This window comes from Nematostella vectensis, chromosome 13, assembly GCF_932526225.1.
Source record: "Nematostella vectensis chromosome 13, jaNemVect1.1, whole genome shotgun sequence".
Classification (NCBI taxonomy): Eukaryota; Metazoa; Cnidaria; class Anthozoa; order Actiniaria; family Edwardsiidae; genus Nematostella; species Nematostella vectensis.
In genome coordinates this window covers 2,680,041-2,700,278 of record NC_064046.1, presented here as the reverse complement: position 1 = coordinate 2,700,278, position 20,238 = coordinate 2,680,041, and the positions used below count along the sequence as shown (strand labels likewise).

The 20,238-nt window shown below is 40.0% G+C and overlaps 3 protein-coding genes across 3 annotated transcripts; all 3 read left to right on the top strand.

Moving 5' to 3' along the window:
- Positions 1-555: 555 nt before the first annotated feature.
- Positions 556-4,301, top strand: LOC5513352 (ribosome-recycling factor, mitochondrial). Its single transcript, XM_001633617.3, has 6 exons — positions 556-763; positions 1,143-1,295; positions 1,896-2,014; positions 2,388-2,479; positions 2,900-3,059; positions 3,385-4,301. The coding sequence occupies exons 1-6, from the start codon at positions 658-660 to the stop codon at positions 3,463-3,465; spliced, it is 711 nt and encodes a 236-aa protein (XP_001633667.2). The 5' UTR covers positions 556-657; the 3' UTR covers positions 3,466-4,301.
- Positions 4,302-4,945: 644 nt separating this feature from the next.
- Positions 4,946-12,548, top strand: LOC5513355. The gene is made up of 5 exons (XM_032382911.2): positions 4,946-7,458; positions 8,728-8,761; positions 9,931-10,275; positions 10,566-10,756; positions 11,411-12,548. The coding sequence occupies exons 1-5, from the start codon at positions 7,371-7,373 to the stop codon at positions 11,578-11,580; spliced, it is 828 nt and encodes a 275-aa protein (XP_032238802.2). The 5' UTR covers positions 4,946-7,370; the 3' UTR covers positions 11,581-12,548.
- A 2,779-nt stretch (positions 12,549-15,327) lies between these two features.
- Positions 15,328-19,536, top strand: LOC5513341 (plasmanylethanolamine desaturase). Its single transcript, XM_001633615.3, has 4 exons — positions 15,328-15,599; positions 17,345-17,464; positions 17,676-17,767; positions 18,124-19,536. Exons 1-4 carry the CDS (start codon positions 15,482-15,484, stop codon positions 18,601-18,603), a joined length of 810 nt encoding a protein of 269 aa, XP_001633665.3. The 5' UTR covers positions 15,328-15,481; the 3' UTR covers positions 18,604-19,536.
- The last annotated feature ends 702 nt before the right edge of the window (positions 19,537-20,238 follow it).

The window sequence follows — 20,238 nt, the reverse complement described above, 5'->3', positions numbered from 1 at the left end:
CAACAGCTTTGAGAGAGGAAAATTTTCCCACCCCTCCCTCCAAACGTCCGAGGTAAAAAAATTCTAGCGCTGTTGTGAAACCAACCTGTCACCTAAACAATCTTCAAAACAGGCATTTAAATCTGAGAAACAGGCCCAAGATATAAAAAATTCACTACTTTTTAGTTTTGGGGAAACTTATGCGTGAAAGCGTCTCCTTGACATGTCAATGGCATCAAAACGTCCACAGATAGATTTTAGGAAAAGTCACCAAGTTTTAGCAATTTTCCCGGAGGGGGAGCTTAAAGAGCCCCCCCCCCCCCCTGATGAGGGTTGATGATGGTTGATGATGGCTGATGAGGGCTGATGATGGCTGATGATGGCTGATGATGGCTGATTATGGTTGAGGAGTGTAGATGACGGCTGATGAGAGTGGATGAGGGTTGATGATGGCTGATTAGGGTAGATGAGGGTTGATAAGGGTTGATGAGGGTTGATGATGGAAAGATGAGGGTAGGTAAGCTTGGCTAAGAACAAGATATTGACTTGGGAGTAGGTTACATGAAATAGTAACCCAATTTACTACATTTTAATCGCGGGCTCAATGAGATAACTTCGTGTGTAACTTTTAGGATTTTCCCCATTTTTCTTTGTGTTTTCTTTGTATCAATTTCAGCCATGCTCCCAGCTTCTTTCTCACGATTTATCGGCACACAGAGTACGTGTCGCACCCAGACAACAGTCCTCAGACTCACTGCTGTACGCTGGTATTCTGCAAAGAAAGGTTTGTTATCAATTACCGCACACACTTTACTTTCCCCTCTTGACGTAACCTGTGTAAACTTTAATAAACATTCGTGTGTTTTTACTGAATATTTAAAGTGATCAGTGCTGGCTGTAAAGTGTTGCCTTAATTGGAAGTATTTCTTTATGGGAACTTATCCTCGAAGACAGCAGGTTATCAAGGACGTGCCGATGTGCCATGAAATACGTTCCAAAGGATGCAAATATCCCACCTTCCCTAGATTCCAGTTTGTCCGGGCTTTGAACTGGCTTTAAACAAAGATCCTGTATTCGTTGATAAAATCACAATCTCCTGCTTATAGTACTCTTGAGTTTGGTTATTAATTACATTGATTTTCTGTTTGTTATGGTTTACGCAGGAAAAAAGAAAAAGGCAGGGGGAACTTTGATGTTCGATCCCGAGTTGGCTGAAGGACTTGTGGACTTTTCAAAGATCAAGGCTAATATGGAGTCCACTATTGATAAACTAAAGCAAGACTATACTTCAAAAATAACTGTTCAAATTTTACCTGGTGAGAAAAAAAGTGTGAAGATTTTTCTGGTGCTTAACAAGGGTGACTTGTGCTATTTTTACCTATTGTATTTATTAAGGCTAGTTCTCACTGGGATGCAATCATAAGTGAGAATTGTTCAAATGTAAGCACAAGCGCAAAAAATCAAGTGGTTGGTTTCTCTCGCAATTGCTCTTGTGCTTGCGTTCCAGTGAGAATCTGAAAATTATGTGTGCTGGGCTTGTACTTATGTCCAAGTGAGAACCAACCTTTAGCAATAAAATAGATTCTTGAGTATCCCTGACACAAGTAAATAGTAGCAAAATAATCAAACCTGCTTTTCTTAACTAACATATGTAGGGTGACAGGGGAAAAGGTATAGTAAAACCCTGACCTTTTGATAAGTTATTTTGTCCATAGACCAGTTTGTCTATAGCAATAGTTGTTTAGTAAATTTAAAGAACACTGAAAGATAATGATAATAATAATGATATATAATGCTTTTGTAGCGCTCTTCAAGTTTGTTCTAGGGAGGAGGGTGATCATCTTTTTAAGGGATGTAAACTCTATAGGGGTTTCCAGCGTAGTTTAACTCATGGCTGACATTTTTATTTGTATTAGATGCTCTTGATAACATAAGGGTCACCACCAGAAGTGGGAAATCCACTCTTGCCGAGTTGGCTGAGATAAGAATGAAAGGAGACAACATGTTTGTGATTGACATGTCTAGTTCCCCTAAGGTGTGTTATGTATTTGATAACAGTAATTAGTAAACTGCTACATCCTATATATGATACAGTATTGAAAGAAAGTAATGCAAACGAAATTGGTTGAAGTTCGCTAAATTACCCTAAGCCCATCCGAAAACATCCAAAATTTGGAAAATTTCATCACAGCTGAAATTCTTTTGTTTTACACGCTCCTGATCTTCAGCAATTTTCGCCTAAGCAGAGATTTTAGGGCAAATGTTTAGTAAAAATTGCACTCCATATGATGTTTTCTTTAGGTAGCTTCTTTTCATGTTTAAGTCACATTAGTAGTGCACATAAGCAAGGGAACTATTTTCCCAGGGGTTAAAACAACATAATCATATGATGAATTCTTGTTGTTTAGGATACAAAGGCAGCAGCCCAAGCAATAAAAGAATCAAGAATAAACTTTGAACCAGTAGTTGATAACACCACCATCACTATCTCTATTCCAAAGTAAGTTTTATCTTACTGTCTTACTTTTTTTATACTTGCTTTTATCTTACTGGCTCTTATTGACAAATTCTGATGCATCATAACTACAAAGGAAATGATCCAAATGTTTTCAGACAATGCCACCCCACTCCCCCTCCTGTGATTTTCTTTGATTGTTTAAACCTTTGTCTGTTTTTATTTTTGTTAATTCAGCTAGAAAAAAGTCAGGGGGGAGTGGGTTAAAGAAGGTCAATCACACAAAGCATCCATTTCCATCAGCTAATAAAAGCAAGTCACTGATTTAATCTTAATAGAATGTTATAACAAGTATTTGACCTCAATTGTGCATCCTTATTTTGAAGAGATCTTGCAAATAGACTGTTGAATATAAACAAAAGGACTGGCCAATCAAAATTCTTAAAAACAATTTTCTCTTTCAAGAGTTACGCAAGAATATAGACAAGACTTGGTGAAACTAGCTCGCCAAGCTTGTGAGCAATCCAAACAAAACCTGAGAAGAGTGAGACAAAAGGGCATGGCTGATGTGAGGAAAAACAAGCAGGGAAGATCAGAAGATGAGGTGAAACAAGTGGAAAAAATGGTAAGGAAACCTTTAACCTACAACAAGCCCACAGTTTGTTGTAATGAGTATTATAAAAAAAACCCTACAAAACAGGTCTTTGTTGCTGAGTAGTAACACACAGCTTCTATTGACTAAAATATATATTTTTTTAATGTGCAGCCTACCACTTACCCTTTTGGAAGTATTAGGTACAGCGACACATGATTCCCAACAAGAGGTCAAAGCACAGATTTAGATAATTTTATCTCTTCATCTTTTGAAGTGAAATTTCTAAGGTTTACCAATTAACTGGATTCAGGAGATAATTGTAAATTTTATACTATGTTTTACTCCCTCCTTTCAGATTCAGCAACTTACGGACGAGTATTCCAGTGACACAGACCTTCTCGTTGAAGAAAAGACTAAAGAACTGTTGAGGAAATAGCATGTTATTAATTCCTGTGGTGATATGTGAGTAGAAAACAAAAACTTTTACTGCCAGGAGTATTGCCAGATTGGCTTGGAATGACTAAAACTGAAATTTGCCTTAGAATACAAAGCACTCTCTTGGAGGTATTGTAGGTGTAGATAGAGATGAAGTGCTCATGGTACCACTTGTGTTGCCAAGCCAGTTTAAAGCTGCATTGTCGCCAGTTTACTTCCGGAGGCCCGACGGAAACCTCAACCATTAAAAGACAAAAGAATCTATTAAAATCCGAGATAATAAACAGGCCATCCGCTCTTAATTATCAATCACATCCTCAAAGAAACACTGCTTTCAATATTTTGAAATATTTTTCGCGTTTTGTGTTAAAAATCACCGGATATTGTTACGTAATCGACCGGACGTAAACTGGTGACAATGCGGCTTTAAACACCAACTCAGCTGGGAATCACACCCAGTCCACACGGTTTTGTACATGGTCACATTGCTCTCTTACGCCACTGAGGTTTCGAGTTGTTTTGGGTGAGGAAAAAAATCTCTAGGACCCAACTAGAGATACCACCAGAAAACCTCAATTTTGTTCCAGTTCGAGTTTTTAACAGGCCATCCGCTCTAAATTATCGATCACATCCTCAAAGAAACTTCCAATAGACACATTGCTTTCAATATTTTGAAATATTTTTCGCGTTTTCTGTTAAAAATCGGAGATTGTTCTGTAATCGACCGAAAGTAAACTGGTGACAATGCGGCCCTAATATAACTCAGTGTCACAATGTGTTGTTGAGGAGAGTAACAATCATGAAAGCCCTGGTAGCAGTGGCTCCAAGATACACTAATTACTCTGAACTTTTGGCTAGGATACCAGGGGCGGATCTAGGGGTGGGACGAGGATACCAGGGGCGGTTCTAGGGGTGGGACGAGGATACCAGGGGCGGTTCTAGGGGTGGGACGAGGATACCAGGGGCGGATCTAGGGGTGGGACGAGGATACCAGAGGCGGATCTAGGGGTGGGACGAGGATACCAGGGGTGGTTCTAGGGGTGGGACGAGGATAGCAGGGGCGGATCTAGGGGTGGGACGAGGATACCAGGGGCGGATCTAGGGGTGGAACGAGGATACCAGGGGCAGATCTAGGGGTGGGACGAGGATACCAGGGGCGGATCTAGGGGTGGGACCAGGATACCAGGGGCGGATCTAGGGGTGGGATGAGGATACCAGGGGCGGATCTAGGGGTGGGACGAGGATACCAGGGGTGGTTCTAGGGGTGGGACGAGGATACCAGGGGCGGTTCTAGGGGTGGGACGAGAATACCAGGGGTGGATCTAGGGGTGGGACCAGGATACCAGGGGCGGATCTAGGGGTGGGATGAGGATACCAGGGGCGGATCTAGGGGTGGGATGAGGATACCAGGGGCGGATCTAGGGGTGGGATGAGCAGGCCCCCCCCCCCCCCCCCATTATCATATATTTGCCTTACAAATAACAAGAAATATAAGGAAATCCACGGAAGAACAATGAATCCACCCCCCTTTTTTGAAACCCTGCTTCGGCCCCCCCCTTTTTGGAGCTGCTGGATTCGTCCCTGGATACAATCATACTGTCAACAAGGTGTTCTCATCAAGTCATTAGGGTGTTCTCATCAAGTCATTAGGGTGTTCTCATCAAGTCATTAGGGTGTTCTAATCAAGTCATTAGGGTGTTCTCATCAAGTCATTAGGGTGTTCTCATCAAGTCATCAGGGTGTTCTCATCAAGTCATTAGTGTGTTCTCATCAAGTCATTAGGGTGTTCTCATCAAGTCATCAGGGTGTTCTCATCAAGTCATCAGGGTGTTCTCATCAAGTCATTGGGGTGTTCTAATCAAGTCATTAGTGTGTTCTCATCAAGTCATTAGGGTGTTCTCATCAAGTCATTAGGGTGTTCTCATCAAGTCATCAGGGTGTTCTAATCAAGTCATCAGGGTGTTCTCATCAAGTCATTAGGGTGTAATAATGAAGTGTGTGACATACATATTTTCAAATAATTTTCAATCTTATTTACTGTACATTGTCTATAAACGTTTACAAGTTAGAAAGCCATTTTTAAGTGCTCAAAAATGTTCAATCTCCTAGTGTGAGACTTTCTTTGATAACATAGAAAAACACTTTTAGCCATCATTCCGTCATCCTAGCAAGTTTCCAAGTTTGAGAAAGTTAAAAACAATAACAGGGTGCGGCTTACGAGCTCTGGTATATAACACTAGTAATGAAAACATGTATTTAAGAGTCTAAGTGTAGATAAGCAATTGAATCATTGCGCGCACTTGGTAACTGAACCTTTGCGCACAATGAGAAATTGAGCCTTAACTTGCCGTTAGCAAGTAAAGAATATGCGCGCACTGTCTTTACGCACCATGACTAATTGCGTATTAGAGAGCCGTGAGCCTTTGCGCGCCGTGAGCAATTGAACCTTTTTGTGCGCCATAAACCGTTGCGCGCTGTAGACCTAAACTGGATCAAAGTCCTTTATCGTAACCATCAAGTTCATAGTGAAGTTAGTTTTAGTCTCTGAATTGGTAGCTAATTAAAGCATGTAAAATCGTGCCATCTGTTCATTGTTTGTTTTGCACTTCGACCTTTTAAAATCTTTCGCCTTTCATTGTCTATTCAAACAGCGTAAAACGATTTACCATTTCTTGAATGGGAGATAGAAATAGTTTCGAATGAATGTTCCTGTTGACAAAGTGGTATTGATACATAATTTTTTTTCATGGTATTTGTGCAGTTTTATTTTGACCGTCAAGTCGACAAAATGTGTCTATGTATTTTCAACCCAATCTATTTAAGTTGTCAAACATATTCAATCACCTCGCTAATAGTTAAAACAGTTAAAACTGTTGGTTTGTTCGTCACGTCCGAAGTTTTGTCGCGTACCTCAGAAGCTTAACAAGTTACTGTCTCAAATTTGTCACACCTTTGAACTTTTATGATCTAGTTGAATGCAAATCGCTTTTCACGTACGCGAGCATGCTTTGAATTACAGGTCATACCAGGCTCCAACAATGGAATTGAACTAAGTAGAGGGAAGATCTTTTCAGCGTTTTTGTTTTTCAAAACATTGGAGATTTTTTTAGTAAGCGATTAGAAACGTATTTTAAAATGAATGTGGGCAAAAACATCTACTTCGCATTTCGTTTCGTTTGAAATTAAGATGTGTTGGCCTTTTGTTTAGTACTGGTGTTGTGGAATTGCTCCTGGCGTTTATAAACTGTACAAGAAGATTTTCCTGAGGGCGATTATAACGCCTCTAGCAACGCTGTCACTTATACCCATCACATCTCGATTCAACCCAAGCTATTAAGATGCTATTAGCTGCAAAAAATCCGTAATCTCTTTTACAATCCCCTTGTTTGCCAAGTCTGCAAAACCTCAAGGGTTTTTCAGGAAAATGTGTTATGATGTTGTCATCGACTTTTTATTGCGCTGGATCTAGAAAGATCTTTCAGTGATGGAAATCCATGGGAGGACAATACTGCGGCGAGCGACCTGATTTTAATGGGAAACACAGGTTTTCTTCAAAGTCACGCGTCTCAATCGACAACTCTTATTCTCTTCACCAAAAATTCTTTACAAAGCTGGATTAGAGTTGAATTTCACACTCAAATTAAGCAGATAGACGACAAAAGGAGTCTACATCCAACCTGGGATGAACTTGTTTAAATAGTATTTGTCATAAGCTTGCAGCAGATGGTTGACAATTCTCTTTGACCTCTGCGTGAAGATGGTCCTCTCCGTTTAGCCCCGGGCTAAGCATTGTTGCCCATACGTTAACTTTAAATTCCTTCGCGAGAACAAGTCGGCTCAGACTTCAAAGGAATCTTGAAGACGCTGCAACAAATAATTGTAATCTTGTCGGATCTTCGCTGTATCATGTGTTCTGCTTGGTGTTTCTTGTTGGTTGTCCTTCTCGCACATACAGAAGCCAGGCGTCTGGAGAAGCGAGCGGTCCGAAATATAGGTAAGTCAAAACACGTTTAGATTTTTTCAAAAGGTTTTTCTTTTCATGATAGGCTCTGAAGTAGAGACGCAGTTGTTCTGTGATCTATCTTTAGACTATTTTTGTTTAAAGACTTCCTTATCAAGTCCATTTTACCTAAACTCCACAATTAACACGCCTTCGTTTAAAATTTCTATGTAAACCGAGACAAAAAATGCTCAAATGACAGCTCTACGGCATCTGCAGCAAGCATTTAAGTCTAGCGTATTCTGCTTGGGTAACTTTAAACAACACATAAAGAGATTGCTTCTATAATAGAGGACTACGCAATCACTAGGGTACTATGTTATGGGGGAGAAAACTTCCAAGAGCGCATTTTTTAGAGTGACTTTATTGTTCTTTATTTCTGAAGAGATTTTTATAATACAATCAGCACCCAGCGCTCGTGTTGGTGCTAATCACCGTCCACGCAGACGTCACGCTAGCCATCGAAGGAATTGCATAAGCTCATTGTACCTTGTATTGCAGGTAGATTTTATATTATAATACTTTGAAGAGTTAACCAGGAATATACGATGAACAAAAAAGCTTGAAAATCTGTAATAATGCAACCCCGAAAGCTAGCATAGAAAACTTTTTCTTATTTCTTAGACAATTTTTGTTTTCGTTTTTGAGGATGATTTAAACTTTAAAACAATAATTTAAAGTAAAATGTCCATTTTTTCTTTGTTTGATTCATTTATCTGCGGAAATGATGACTGGAAATTTGGCCAAGACCATCTTGGCTCATGGCCATATCGTCTACCTTTTCATCTACTGCGCCGCACTCACGTCTTGTGGTTTGGCGAGTCCCCGCGACGGATAGAGGTTGAGGGTGAAATAATAAATGCGCTTGCGCGTCAACAGGCCATCCGCTAATGAAAGATTCGCGGGCATTCTTGAAGTATCAAAGTAACCACGCGTGCGCGGGTGGAATATCCGCTGATATAAGATTTGCGGGATTTTCTGGAAGTCTACATGGCGCGTGCGCAGCTAGAGGTTATCCGCTGACGAAAAGATTCTCGGAATTTCTTGAAGTGTACAGGCCACAGTGGTGCGTCCGCGAAGACCGAGCCGTTTTGAAGTATTGATACAAAAGTACAGAAGTTTGCACATGCGTACACGCTTGCGCGGGACCAGGCTATCCGCTGATAATAAGTCACGCGGGCTGTGCTGAAGTCTTGCTCGGTTCGCGTCCTACCATCCCCATGTAGTACTTATGCTTAGTTGCTTGTTTTGATTGAATTGTAGGTGACGGCAGACAAGCACAGAATATCACAGTTGGGTAGGTCAATGTAGCTCAAAACTGCGTTTACACAATTCGCGCCATTTCAAACAAACACTGTGTAAGCGTAGTATCAGTTTCTCATTTTTCCTGTTTCAGGGATCCAGGTTGCTTGTTCTGCCTTACGTGATTTTCGCACGCGGTACTTGATCTTAAACACTTGGTTCCGCTATAAAAGGGAAAGCTCCTCCCACCCTCGGGCTCAAGAACAATCAGCTATCAATCAGCCGCCAATGAGTCAACATGTCAGGACAATATTGCTCTGATCGCTCAATTCAAATATTATATTCTAAACCTTATTAAATGTCACTCCCAGACTTGTCCACCTAAAATGGTTCTGTTTATAGTAAAATAATGCTATACCAAGCTGTGTGCGCTCTAAAGTACGAACATTTTCATCACAGCGCGATAATAATGTATGCAGATGCGTTAGATTATGGATAGCGAAAAAATTAAAATTTTGCACCGAAAACGTGAGTGGAGGGCAAATCACTAATTTATCAATCTTTAAACACAACTGCCTTGTTACCTGTGCAAAAGTAGTTTTATTCCAGCCGACTGAGGCTCTGAGATAAGCAGTTTTACAAGAGACATATTATTTGTGATTGCTAGCTTGGCAGTGTTATGATTATAATTGCAAATTCGAGCCCGGGGGTGGGAGGAGCTTTCCCATTTATAGCGGAACCTCGTGTTTAAGGCTTTTTTTGTCATTTGACCTTATAAGGCTTGTGTTGCCATACTTGCTGTGTCCTTATATGGTACTTAACCTTATAAGGCTTTTTATTCTTAAATGATCTTATAAGGCCTATGTTGTCATACGGTGTCCTAATAAGTCGAATGTATAGTCTTCATATGAAGAAAACGTTGTCTTTTAAGGGACTGGTACCGAGGAATCTTAGTTTTTTTTCAGATACTTTCTCCATTGACCAAGGATGGTCACATTCACTGTTTTTCTCTTCTGATTACAATTCATAAGGTTTACGAAGCACCTGCGGTACGGCAACCTTAAAAATGACAAGAAGCATGCAGTTTTTCCAAATAAGGATTATATTAGTTTCCTTATATGGAAGTGACCGCGTTTATCAAAAACGACAATTTTTGGCTAATTTTCTTGATATGCTTGCGTCTGTCTTATAAGACCTGTGACATTTGTGTTTCTCTGCGTACAGGTGCTTCTATCCAATTGAAAGTAACGCGAATTTGAATGGACGCCGAGAAACACGTACTTGCATGAGGTATGTCAGAGGTGAAGACGGCATCTGCAAGAATACTGTCCCGCCAGAAACCCTCGTGTACTCTGCGGGCCGGGACGAGCAGTTAGAGCGAGAGACTACTCTCATGACAGTGACTTTCCGTGGTCCACCGGTCAACAACAGCAACTCAAGGTTCATTCAGCGTACAGTGGAGATCATGAACAGCTATTGTTTTCAGCTCATCCGGGACATCTATTGTCAGCACTACTTTCCGCTATGCGACCACACCACAGACCCCCCACAGCGCAGGGGAATATGCAAGTAAGTCTTCTTATTTGGTGCTCATATAAGTAGATGAATGTCATTATTTAGAATGAGAAGTAAGCTTGGGCTCCCGACAGATAACTTTAAATTGGGGTAGTTGGCGAGGCGTTAAATGTAAGGCAAATTCGTTCGTGCTTAAGCTTTGGTTGGTTAAATAACAACAACAAAAACACTTACGAACCAGCTTACGCAGTTGGTGAATATGAAGTTGGTGAAAGATTGTTCCACTTGTTCCCAGTTCGCTTGACTGAAATGATATATAGGAGTTTCATGGCCTTTTTTTTTAGGAAAACTTGCGAAGACATGAACAGCAAGTGCCGTGGAAACTGGACAAACTGGATGAACGAGTTTAACGGCGTCACGTGGAACGCGCAGGCGCGGATTGGTAGCGAAATCGACAACACCGTGCTGATGGATTGCAGTAATCTGCCGGAAATGGTACAACCGATCCTTCACGCTTGGACGCCAAGCGAGACAGGTAAAAAAAAAAAAAAAAGTAAACAGAGGTTGGAGCTTAGGTGCGCGTTTGAAAATAGATAAAATGTATGGGAAGTTAGCAGACAAGAAACGAAACGAGTCCATTTTCGTTCCTTCCTTTTTTGTTCCCTTCTCCGCTTGCGTGTCTCTCGCGCTGAATTTCACACGCGTGTTAAGCATCGCAGTTCTCCGCTTACGTGTCTCGCGTGATTTTCACACGCGCGGTAAGCATCGCAGGTCTCGGCTTGCGTGTCTCGCGTGATTTTCACACGCGCGGTAAGCATCGCAGGTCTCGGCTTGCGTGTCTCGCGTGATTTTCACACGCGCGGTAAGCATCGCAGGTCTCCCCTGCTTGTCTCTCGCGATGATTTTCACACGCGTGTTTAGCATTACATCCCTAAATCCAAAACAAACTGTTTGCTATTCGGTAATGCCCACCTTTACCCTGCTAGTAGATTTTTATTCCTGTTTGTGCGGACACAAACAAACGAGAACACGAAAGAACAGTGACACGTGACACGGATAGGTGTGCTGATATAAAGAAACAGGAAGAAAGCTATGCTAGCAAGGTAGCCTACCTTTTGAATAAGAAAGGAATTTGATATTGTTTCTCCAAATCCAAAGCCATTACCGACTTCCATTCGATATCTACTAGGGGTCGTCAGTCGAAGCAAGCACGTTAAACGAGATAAGAAATCGAAGCATCGACCTGTCTCCCCAATAAAAACCAAGAAGCGGCGAACGCGAAGGACTGGGCGTAAGCAGTCACGACGGAACAAGAGTCGCAGACCACAGGGGGCCCGAAACACTGGGGGAAATCAGTGAGGGATTAGATTAGATCTCATTTTTAGGAAGTCTTTCCCGCCTTTTTAATGCAGGTACTCTGAGTGACCGCACTCGACAATGACAACAGGGGAAAATGAAAAAAAATAAAATTCTCCTATTCGTTTCCCTTTTGCTACTATCTTAATGATACAAATTCAGATTAAAATGTCTGGTAAACGTTAAAGATAATTTTCCATATTGTATTCTCAGATGTAGGTAGTTATTTGCAAAACGACGAAAATCACCAGTTGATTTTAAGCAGTTATCCAAGGGCTACGGTTGACTTAACAAAACCACCGAAAACAAAAGACGGAAGCTATCAAAACGAAACTCATGTCCAAGCGTTGTATTTTTTTTCTCTGTTATATTGAACAAAAATCGTGGCCCATGGTAAACTAATTTCTTGTTATAAACATATTCGCAACTGATGCTTTAAGAATCGAATTTTCTTTTAAAATATCATAGAATAACTTTGTATGTGTTTGCGTATTTCTAATAACATCGAGTAAAGGGGCCTTTTTGTAGCTGGGTGGTACTTCTCATGTTCAAAGTGTAAAAAAAATACAAAAGATTTCAATTAAAATATTTTTTTTGTGTGAAAAGGAACGAATACCTATAACGGCTTTGTTTCGCACGTAGCCGTCAAGTATTTTCGCTAGTCAAGGGAATGTAGACGTTTGTTATTATTACATTGACGTCGTAACAGCAAAAGCCTTGTATAAATAAAGCCTTCATCAGCCAATGTTCAAACAGCTGTAGCATTGCTGGGCTAGCTTTTCACCTGCAATGCTCGAATGCTATCGTGGTTATAAAGGCTAATCAGATAAGTGTGTGACATCACAGGAAACTATTTCTCTGTGCTCGTCCCAGTCCCCTTATCTTATCCCCTAGCACAGGAGCCTCAAAAAGAACGGCGGGGACTAGACTAAACTCAATTAATTGACCTAATAAAACAATGTGAAACCAAATAGATCCTGAATTTGTATTTTATTTTCTTGTCTATCACATTTACTGCTCGTTTAAAAAGCTGCAACTAAGTTTGCTCGCTTACATAGGGGTTTCTAGGCTGCTTAAAGCCGCATTATCACAAGTTTACTTCCGGTCTAATACGTAACAATCTTCGATGATTTTATCACGGAAAACGCGAAAAATATTTCAAAATATTGAAAGCAGTGTGTTTATTGGAAGTTTCTTTGAGGATGTGATTGATAATTTAGAGCGGATGGCCTGTTTAATATCTCGGATTTTAATAGATTCTTTTGTCTTTTAACGGTTGAGGTTTCCGTCGGACCTAAGGAAGCAAACTGGTGACAATGCGGCTTTAACTCTAGGCTTCTATATTCGCAAGGTCGGTTGCTCATTTCCTGACTAGTACCGTATTAGGGTCACCGTATGTCTCGGCGCAAGCGAACTGGCACCAGCTAGGAGAGACTGTCATGAAGTTCGAATGACCGAACAGACTGACGGAAGTGTAGTAGAAGTCGGCAACTCCTTGGCATCGGGTCTTAGCGTCTGTGACGAAGCTCTTGACCCATTCCCAGACTTTGCTGATAAACCGACGTTTTCGTGCACTCTTCGCAGGTCGTGTACATGTCTTTGTTGAAGGCTTTGTCACAAGCATCGCGAGACCAGCCATACATCTGGCCCTACATAACAAACAAACCAAAAAGCCTTACCACTCAGCCACATCTTACCCCCTGGTCAACCACCTTTCAGAATTTTTGGTGCCATAGTATGGTAACCTGGTCTATGAGTTTATCCCCTCTGCCCTCGCTGTGGACTTTAATGCAAAAATTAAACCCGAGCATGTGCATTACTCACGCAGCTATAACAGACGTCGTGCTTGTTGTAGGCACGTGTGAACTGGACTTTGTACACGAATGGTAAACTACAAGGGATGCTTCAGCCATTAATATGTACAGGACAGCCTGGCGGCGCGGCGGTCTGGGAAGAGACCGCTTGCCACAATGAGCCCATAAACAGTAGGGTAACTAAAAGACGTGACGTCATCTGGGAACACAGCGAGCGGTCAAGAAGTAAGAGAAACTTAATAGAAAATGAAAGAAACATAAAAATAATTCCCTGCTACGACTAAAATCTCTTGTGAATGGGAATGGATTACAAATTTTGCGCATGTTTTTTAAAGCCAAACGCTTTTGTGATAATGTAAAGGTAAACTACCGAGACACCCACTGCCTGCTGGTGTACCACAGTTAAAGACAGTTAAAGACGCATTGTCACCAGTTTACTTACGATCGGTTACGTAACAATATCCGATGATTTTTAACCGAAAACGCGAAAAATATTTCAATATTTCAAAATATCAGTCATTTGTGCCAAAAAAATTATAGGACAATTTCGTGAAGGTTGACTAATATATGGAGGCGGAGGGATGAGAGCGTTAAAATAATTTTAATTATAATTACATTAAAATATTCTTCAGGCGTGTACACAGGGGGTATACTTGGCGGCCAAAAAATGGGTAATATTTTATTAAGTCGAACCCTCAATTACTATGCTTTTCCCATAGTTATACCTATGACTGCGCTTCCCCCTCGGTCAATTCTGGGTACGCGACTGCTCTTTATTTTAATTGTCAAACTGTTCATTGATCATGTGATATGAAAAGACTACAGGCAAGGTGTAGAAAACCTGATGGTCGCGTAGGCGTTGTTTAGAACAAAAAAAAGCTTCGGCGAAGTGCTAACGCTCGAAACGCCATCGCAATTCGAGCCGCTGCTCTAGTACCCAGGGCACTGTTCCACAGAGGCGTTCAACATATTTTCCCAACCTTGTTCTTGATTTGAAGCTCGTTTATTGACCAGTTCTTGGTGGTTTTACTACCTTGTGTCAGTACAATTATTGTTAGTCTGTGAATACAAGTATTGGTAGTGCCAGCTGGTCGGAGCACAGCGTCTGATTGCTCTCGCGTTTGTTGCAAATTGAGTCATTGAAGAGCGTGTGAAAATAACTCAAAGCCTTAACAAATATTTGGAGGCGCATTACCAAGGACATGGCGAGGTGGAGAAGATTTAATCTCCGTGTGAAGAAAGTGACCACAACGTGTCTTATCGTGACGTTTAACGAAAATGAGGTCACAGTTAACACCCTGAACGGAAGTTTTTTTTTTTAGTATCCTAAGATCATTTTTTATGCTTTTTTTTACCAATCTTTGCTATTGATTTGAATTCTCATTATACTCCAATTTATATTTAGTTTGGACATGTACAAAGTATACTCTTCAAATAATTTTTCTTTTCTCTATTGCTAGCAGCACCAGCTTTTCCATTGCCTGCGAAACAGGCTCTCTTTAAGCACCTCAGAAAAGCTCCCGAAAAAGCCAAAAATGGCTCCGAAATCCGCTCGCTATCGCCTCCGTTTCCTCGCGCGACAAAGCTCGGCTTTTCCGTCTTTTACGCAACTAGCGCCTGTTTAGCATGTTAGCTAAAAGCTAACATGCTAAACATTTTCCTTCGCTCTGTTTCTCAAAGTTTTTTTGACCGGCTAATGTTAGCATGTTAGCTTTTAGTGTATTCAATACAGGAAAAGAAACCCAATGGAAATACTGAGACCATAGCTCAGACCATCCTAAGGGATCCCAGTCTGTGTATCACCAATAACCACCCTTACATTTTAGCGGCATAATCATAACCCCAGGAAAAACGCGTTAATTACTGGGTCTCATCCGTTATAAGTCTGAGTTTCCGGAATCCGTATTCAAAAAGAACGCGGGAACGAGGATTCTCCGCTGCCCTAACAACAACCGAAGGCTCATCTAGTTGACCGGCCATCTTGCGAGTCAAACTGCATCCATTACCCGGGCATTTGATGGGCCTGTGATTTGGGGAAGTCCCCACATCATCCTTGACTAGATCGCTACGAAACCCTCCCAGTTCACCCAATGGCAACCGAGTCAAGTCATTTGAGAAACAGAGCGAAGGAAAATGGAACAGACAACAAAGGAAACTCGGGCAAGTCCGTTGGTGCGAAAACAATCCTCGCAAGTGGATACACAAAAGGTGCGAACTCCATGAAAATCACGATTTCTAATCATGTTCTACTTTTTTTTCTGATATTAGTAGCTTTAATCCATGTTTCAGCTTGAATTCATTGTAAACATTGTCATTAACAATGCTCACAAGCTAAACGACCCCCATAATGCTCGCAAGTTGCATAATACTTAATTCGTAAGATTTCTTCGTTCCCCTGAGCTTATTTTCTGTAGGTTTAGAATCTTTGAGACTTAATTGAGTAGTGTTTCGTAGGGTATTTTTAATCTTTGGTTTTAAAGAAACAAATGGTTTTATTTAGTCCAACCGGTCATATATTTCAAGTTGTTGTGAGAAAACGCACGTCTCGTACGTATCATAATAAAAAAAGATAGCGAGCGCTGCCTTGTTAACTTCTATCGAAAAGCTAGGCATTTTTGTACGTAGTTTTTGATTAAACTATTGAACAATAAGAGAATTGCGAGCGAATTGTTAATAGTGATATAATGTTTTTTAATGATTTTCGTGTTTGTTATGAAATGTTTCTGTGGACTTTGACATAATGACATGCGTTCGATATGGTATGATGTTACCACAGGTAGTCCATCCGAATATTATTACCACAGGTAGTCCACCCGAATATTTCTATTTTTGTTTCTTAGGGACTGCATACAATCTCGTCCCCAGAGCCCTTCTTATTTATGTGCATGCGTCGCCAAACGAAGGGCTCTGGGAAACTCCACATTGCTGCTGCTAAAATCTTGAAGCGAGGTGATCACAGTGCATGCTCAAAAATGGCGGCCTCGCCGGCCTCTGTCAGTCTCGCTGAAGCTATTAGCTCTTCTATAAAATTCTTAAAACCTTTCACTTATATCAATCTAGCCAAAAAAAAGCATAGATAATCTTTCAAATTCTGAAAAAAAAGAATTAAATTTGATTGAAATTTAAATTTTCTGCAGATCTTTGAAAATTTTCCTGGCCACGCAAAAGGACAGTGAATTATTCCAAGTATTGGCAGGAAAATCTAAAACAACGTAAAATTCAGAGATGGCAATATCTATACCACAAAATATTGGCGAAGTGTTTTCTGTTGCAATGCTACCCACAATGAAGGGAAGAATAATTTATAGCAGAGAATTATATGCAAAAAAAGAAAATACTGTTTTGTTGTTAGTTGCAAAAAAAGTGGCGCTCGTGAGAATGTCACCATTCTTGATTGCAAGTGCACAATTCAAAAACAACAATTATCTGCTAAATTTTGCAGATTTGTTCCCTGAAGTATACAGATTTGAGTTATTCGTAATAACATGCATTTTATAGGGTCCATACGAACCACATACCAATTTCTTGTATTTTTTTCAAGTCGACATCGAAAAATTTAAATTACTAACTTTTTTTATCGGGATCTGGTAGCCCCATTTATTATATGTTTTAGAAATTTGGATGTGTTCTTGTTTCTATTATTCCTGGATATGTGTAAGACTCACACTGGTATTTGGTTGATAAACTTTTTAGCATGGAATACACATGTGTGGATGTGTGCGTGGGTGGGTGTGTGCATGTGTGTGTTAGTGTGCTGAAATTGTTAAGTCCTATCATATGTTACATTCTTTGCTGACCAAGCCTTATAAGCATCTGGCTTCAGCTTTCCCCTTATTGTATAAACAATAAAATTCAATAAAGAATGATAGATTGATTGATCTATTGATTGATTGACACACATCAATGAATACGATATTTTTTTATCTCACTAGTTTTTGTTCTTTTTTTTATAGAAAAGCGGATGCTGGAAACGTTCAGTGTTGTTTCTTATGCTATTATCTCCTCAACTCTAATAATCTTTCTCTGCATCAATTTTAAAATTTCTCACATCAAAGCTGTGATATTGGGAATAGGTATGTATTGTTTTATTTATGCACAGTTGTCTTAGGTTTTAGTTATTGGAATTACAACCTGTTTCTGCCTTTACCCTTAAAAAGTTATTTGTAATTTGTAGAGTTGGTAGTCCTTTTTAATCCTCATTTATAAATGTATAAGAATACCCAGTTTCGGCCCCCTCTCTGCCCCCTAGGTGGCTGATAATGTCATGTCATTGATCCATTGTAGTTGGCGGGATGGTTGTTGCTGACTTCATGTCTGGATTGGTCCACTGGGCGGCGGACACATGGGGCTCTGTGGATATTCCCATTTTTGGCAAGGTAATAATTCCCTTTCACTTTAACAGTATTAGATGGTGGCAGAACTAGGGCAATGTAGTTGATCAATCAAACAATAACCTTATTAAGGACATCAATGTATGTTCTTTCATCACTGAAGTTTATCGCTTTTATAATTAGCACGTTTTGGTCTTGGAGTTGCCATTTACCATTCTTGTCTTCTTACTGACCACATGTATCGAATTAGGTGTAGCCCCATAATATAACATGGATAGAAGCAGGCTGTAGCTAAGATATGGACCAGAGACCTTCATAGATTTGCTTTAGGGCTCTTTAAAATATTTCAAGGAGTTGTTGTTCCCATCAAGTCTGACTCCATTTCCTCATTTTTTTTACAGGCATTTATCAGGCCTTTCCGTGAACACCATGTTGACCCAACAGCTATCACCCGGCATGACCTCATCGAGACAAATGGCGACAACTGCCTGTTGACTCTTCCAGTCCTGTCAGTAGTGACAGCCAAATACTTCATCTGTGATCAAAACACCATCAGCTCCTGGTATGCCTTGGACTGTTTCCTGTTTTCCCTGGGCTTCTTTGTCATGCTAACCAATCAAATCCACAAGTGGTCACACACATATTTTGGGCTCCCATGGTGGGTGGAGAAACTCCAAAGCTGGCATATCATCCTGCCAAAGCTTCACCATCGGATTCACCACGTTGCGCCCCATGAGACATATTTCTGTATTACCACAGGATGGCTAGACTACCCCTTAGAGCTTATTAGGTTTTGGCCAGCCCTTGAGTATCTCATTGAAAAGATTACAGGTCATAAGCCAAGGGCGGATGACATGACCTGGGCCTCCAAACCGAAGTAGCTGTTTTGTGACAGTAAAGTTTAAACTTGGTTTCATTATGCATGAATTTTCTTTGGTTTGTTTACAGTTCCATTGCAAGTGGTCAATGATATTTATTATTATGTAATTATTTAGTTTATAACCATTTTTTTAACACTTAAAAGGACATTCTATCTAACTTGAGCAATGGCTACTTAATCAGTATCAGTCACCTTAAATAACTTTGATAAGTCTGTTACAGTAATTAGACTTATCACAGTATGAAAAGTCAGGGAATTTGACGTTCTTAGATAAAAGTCATTATTTTGATATTTGAATAAGTATATAAGAGATTTTAAAAAGCATGAACTATCATGAAGAGACAAAGAGAAAAGCATGGACAGTAAATGTGCCAGCAAGAAACTGGTTCTCAAATAATGCTAGAAAATATTTTTCATGAGAGGTCTGCTTATAAAATATAAAATGAATATTTTTTCTAGGTTAAATTATCTTACCAGATTACAATACTACAAAAAGTGTAGGGGGTCTGGACAGTTTTTACATTACAGACTATGTTTAAAGGGGTTATGTCTTGAGTTTTCCTTGGGCCAATTTTTTTTACTGAATAATCCACCGTTGGAAGCTATCCAGAATTCTACTTGAGTTTTTGTGGTTTGTTGGGGAAATATAGGCTAAGCTCAAACGTATTATCCATGAGCCGTATTCAACGAAATAAATAATGTAAATGAATCGAGTTGATTGTTTTATCTTCATTTGCTTGTATTGCATTGATACGGCCATGGATAATATTAATACGACGCTTGAACTTAGACGTAATAGACAAAATAGACCCTTTAGGTTAATATCATAGACAAAATACACCCTTTAGTTTAATATCAGCGTTGTGTTTATTTATATCCACGAGATGAAAATAATGTAACATGTGCTGTGAAATAAACTCTAAAGTGCCCTATATAACGTTGTTGTCTGCTTTATTGGGGGCTGTGGGGCTTTTTTATCTTCTTTTTAACACGTTAACAATAAGAAATGCTCTAAGGCCTAATTAAAAAAAAAGGTCTCCAAAGGCTGAGCAGAGAAGATAGCACACTTTCAAACTACTGTTTTTACAAACTCTATGATAGACCTTCTACACTTGCCGTGAGCTTGGGCCAATGACTTATGTAGGCTTTTCTGACAGTAGATGTTTTTGGGTTCGCTCCGGTCGAAAGCGTAAACACAAACAAAGAAACAGGTGTGTTAAAAATAATCAAAACAAAAACAAGTCTAAAAAATTATCATAAATTTATATGAGTTATCTAAGCTATTGAATTCAGTCAGGGGCAACTGGTGACCATTACCAGTTATCCGATTAACCCAGCCGTTTCCTTCATAAACCGGCTCTTCCATGTTCGTCCATAATTTCACCATTACTTATATTACGAATTCCAACGAATCTTACATCAAATCGATTTCTGAAATGTATAGATAATGTTTCAAATAACTTTTTATTTTCAATTTCAGTAGCTCGGGTACGATACAGTTTGACACCGATCTCTGTTACACAATGACACGCTGGTGGTAGAAAACCCCACCGAGATATTGCCAAGTTGCTGGAACAATTTTGTGCATATATATATATATATATATATATAAAATGATGGTTGAAGGCTTTCATAG

Coding starts and splice junctions, on each gene's coding strand:
- LOC5513352 (XM_001633617.3), top strand. CDS start 658: ATGCTCCCAGCTTCTTTCTCACGATTTATCGGCACACAGAGTACGTGT. Junction 764..1,142: donor CTGGTATTCTGCAAAGAAAG/GTTTGTTATCAA, acceptor TGGTTTACGCAG/GAAAAAAGAAAAAGGCAGGG. Junction 1,296..1,895: donor AACTGTTCAAATTTTACCTG/GTGAGAAAAAAA, acceptor TATTTGTATTAG/ATGCTCTTGATAACATAAGG.
- LOC5513355 (XM_032382911.2), top strand. CDS start 7,371: ATGTGTTCTGCTTGGTGTTTCTTGTTGGTTGTCCTTCTCGCACATACA. Junction 7,459..8,727: donor GCGAGCGGTCCGAAATATAG/GTAAGTCAAAAC, acceptor ATTGAATTGTAG/GTGACGGCAGACAAGCACAG. Junction 10,757..11,410: donor TTGGACGCCAAGCGAGACAG/GTAAAAAAAAAA, acceptor GATATCTACTAG/GGGTCGTCAGTCGAAGCAAG.
- LOC5513341 (XM_001633615.3), top strand. CDS start 15,482: ATGGCAACCGAGTCAAGTCATTTGAGAAACAGAGCGAAGGAAAATGGA. Junction 17,465..17,675: donor AGCTGTGATATTGGGAATAG/GTATGTATTGTT, acceptor GATCCATTGTAG/TTGGCGGGATGGTTGTTGCT. Junction 17,768..18,123: donor ATATTCCCATTTTTGGCAAG/GTAATAATTCCC, acceptor TTTTTTTTACAG/GCATTTATCAGGCCTTTCCG.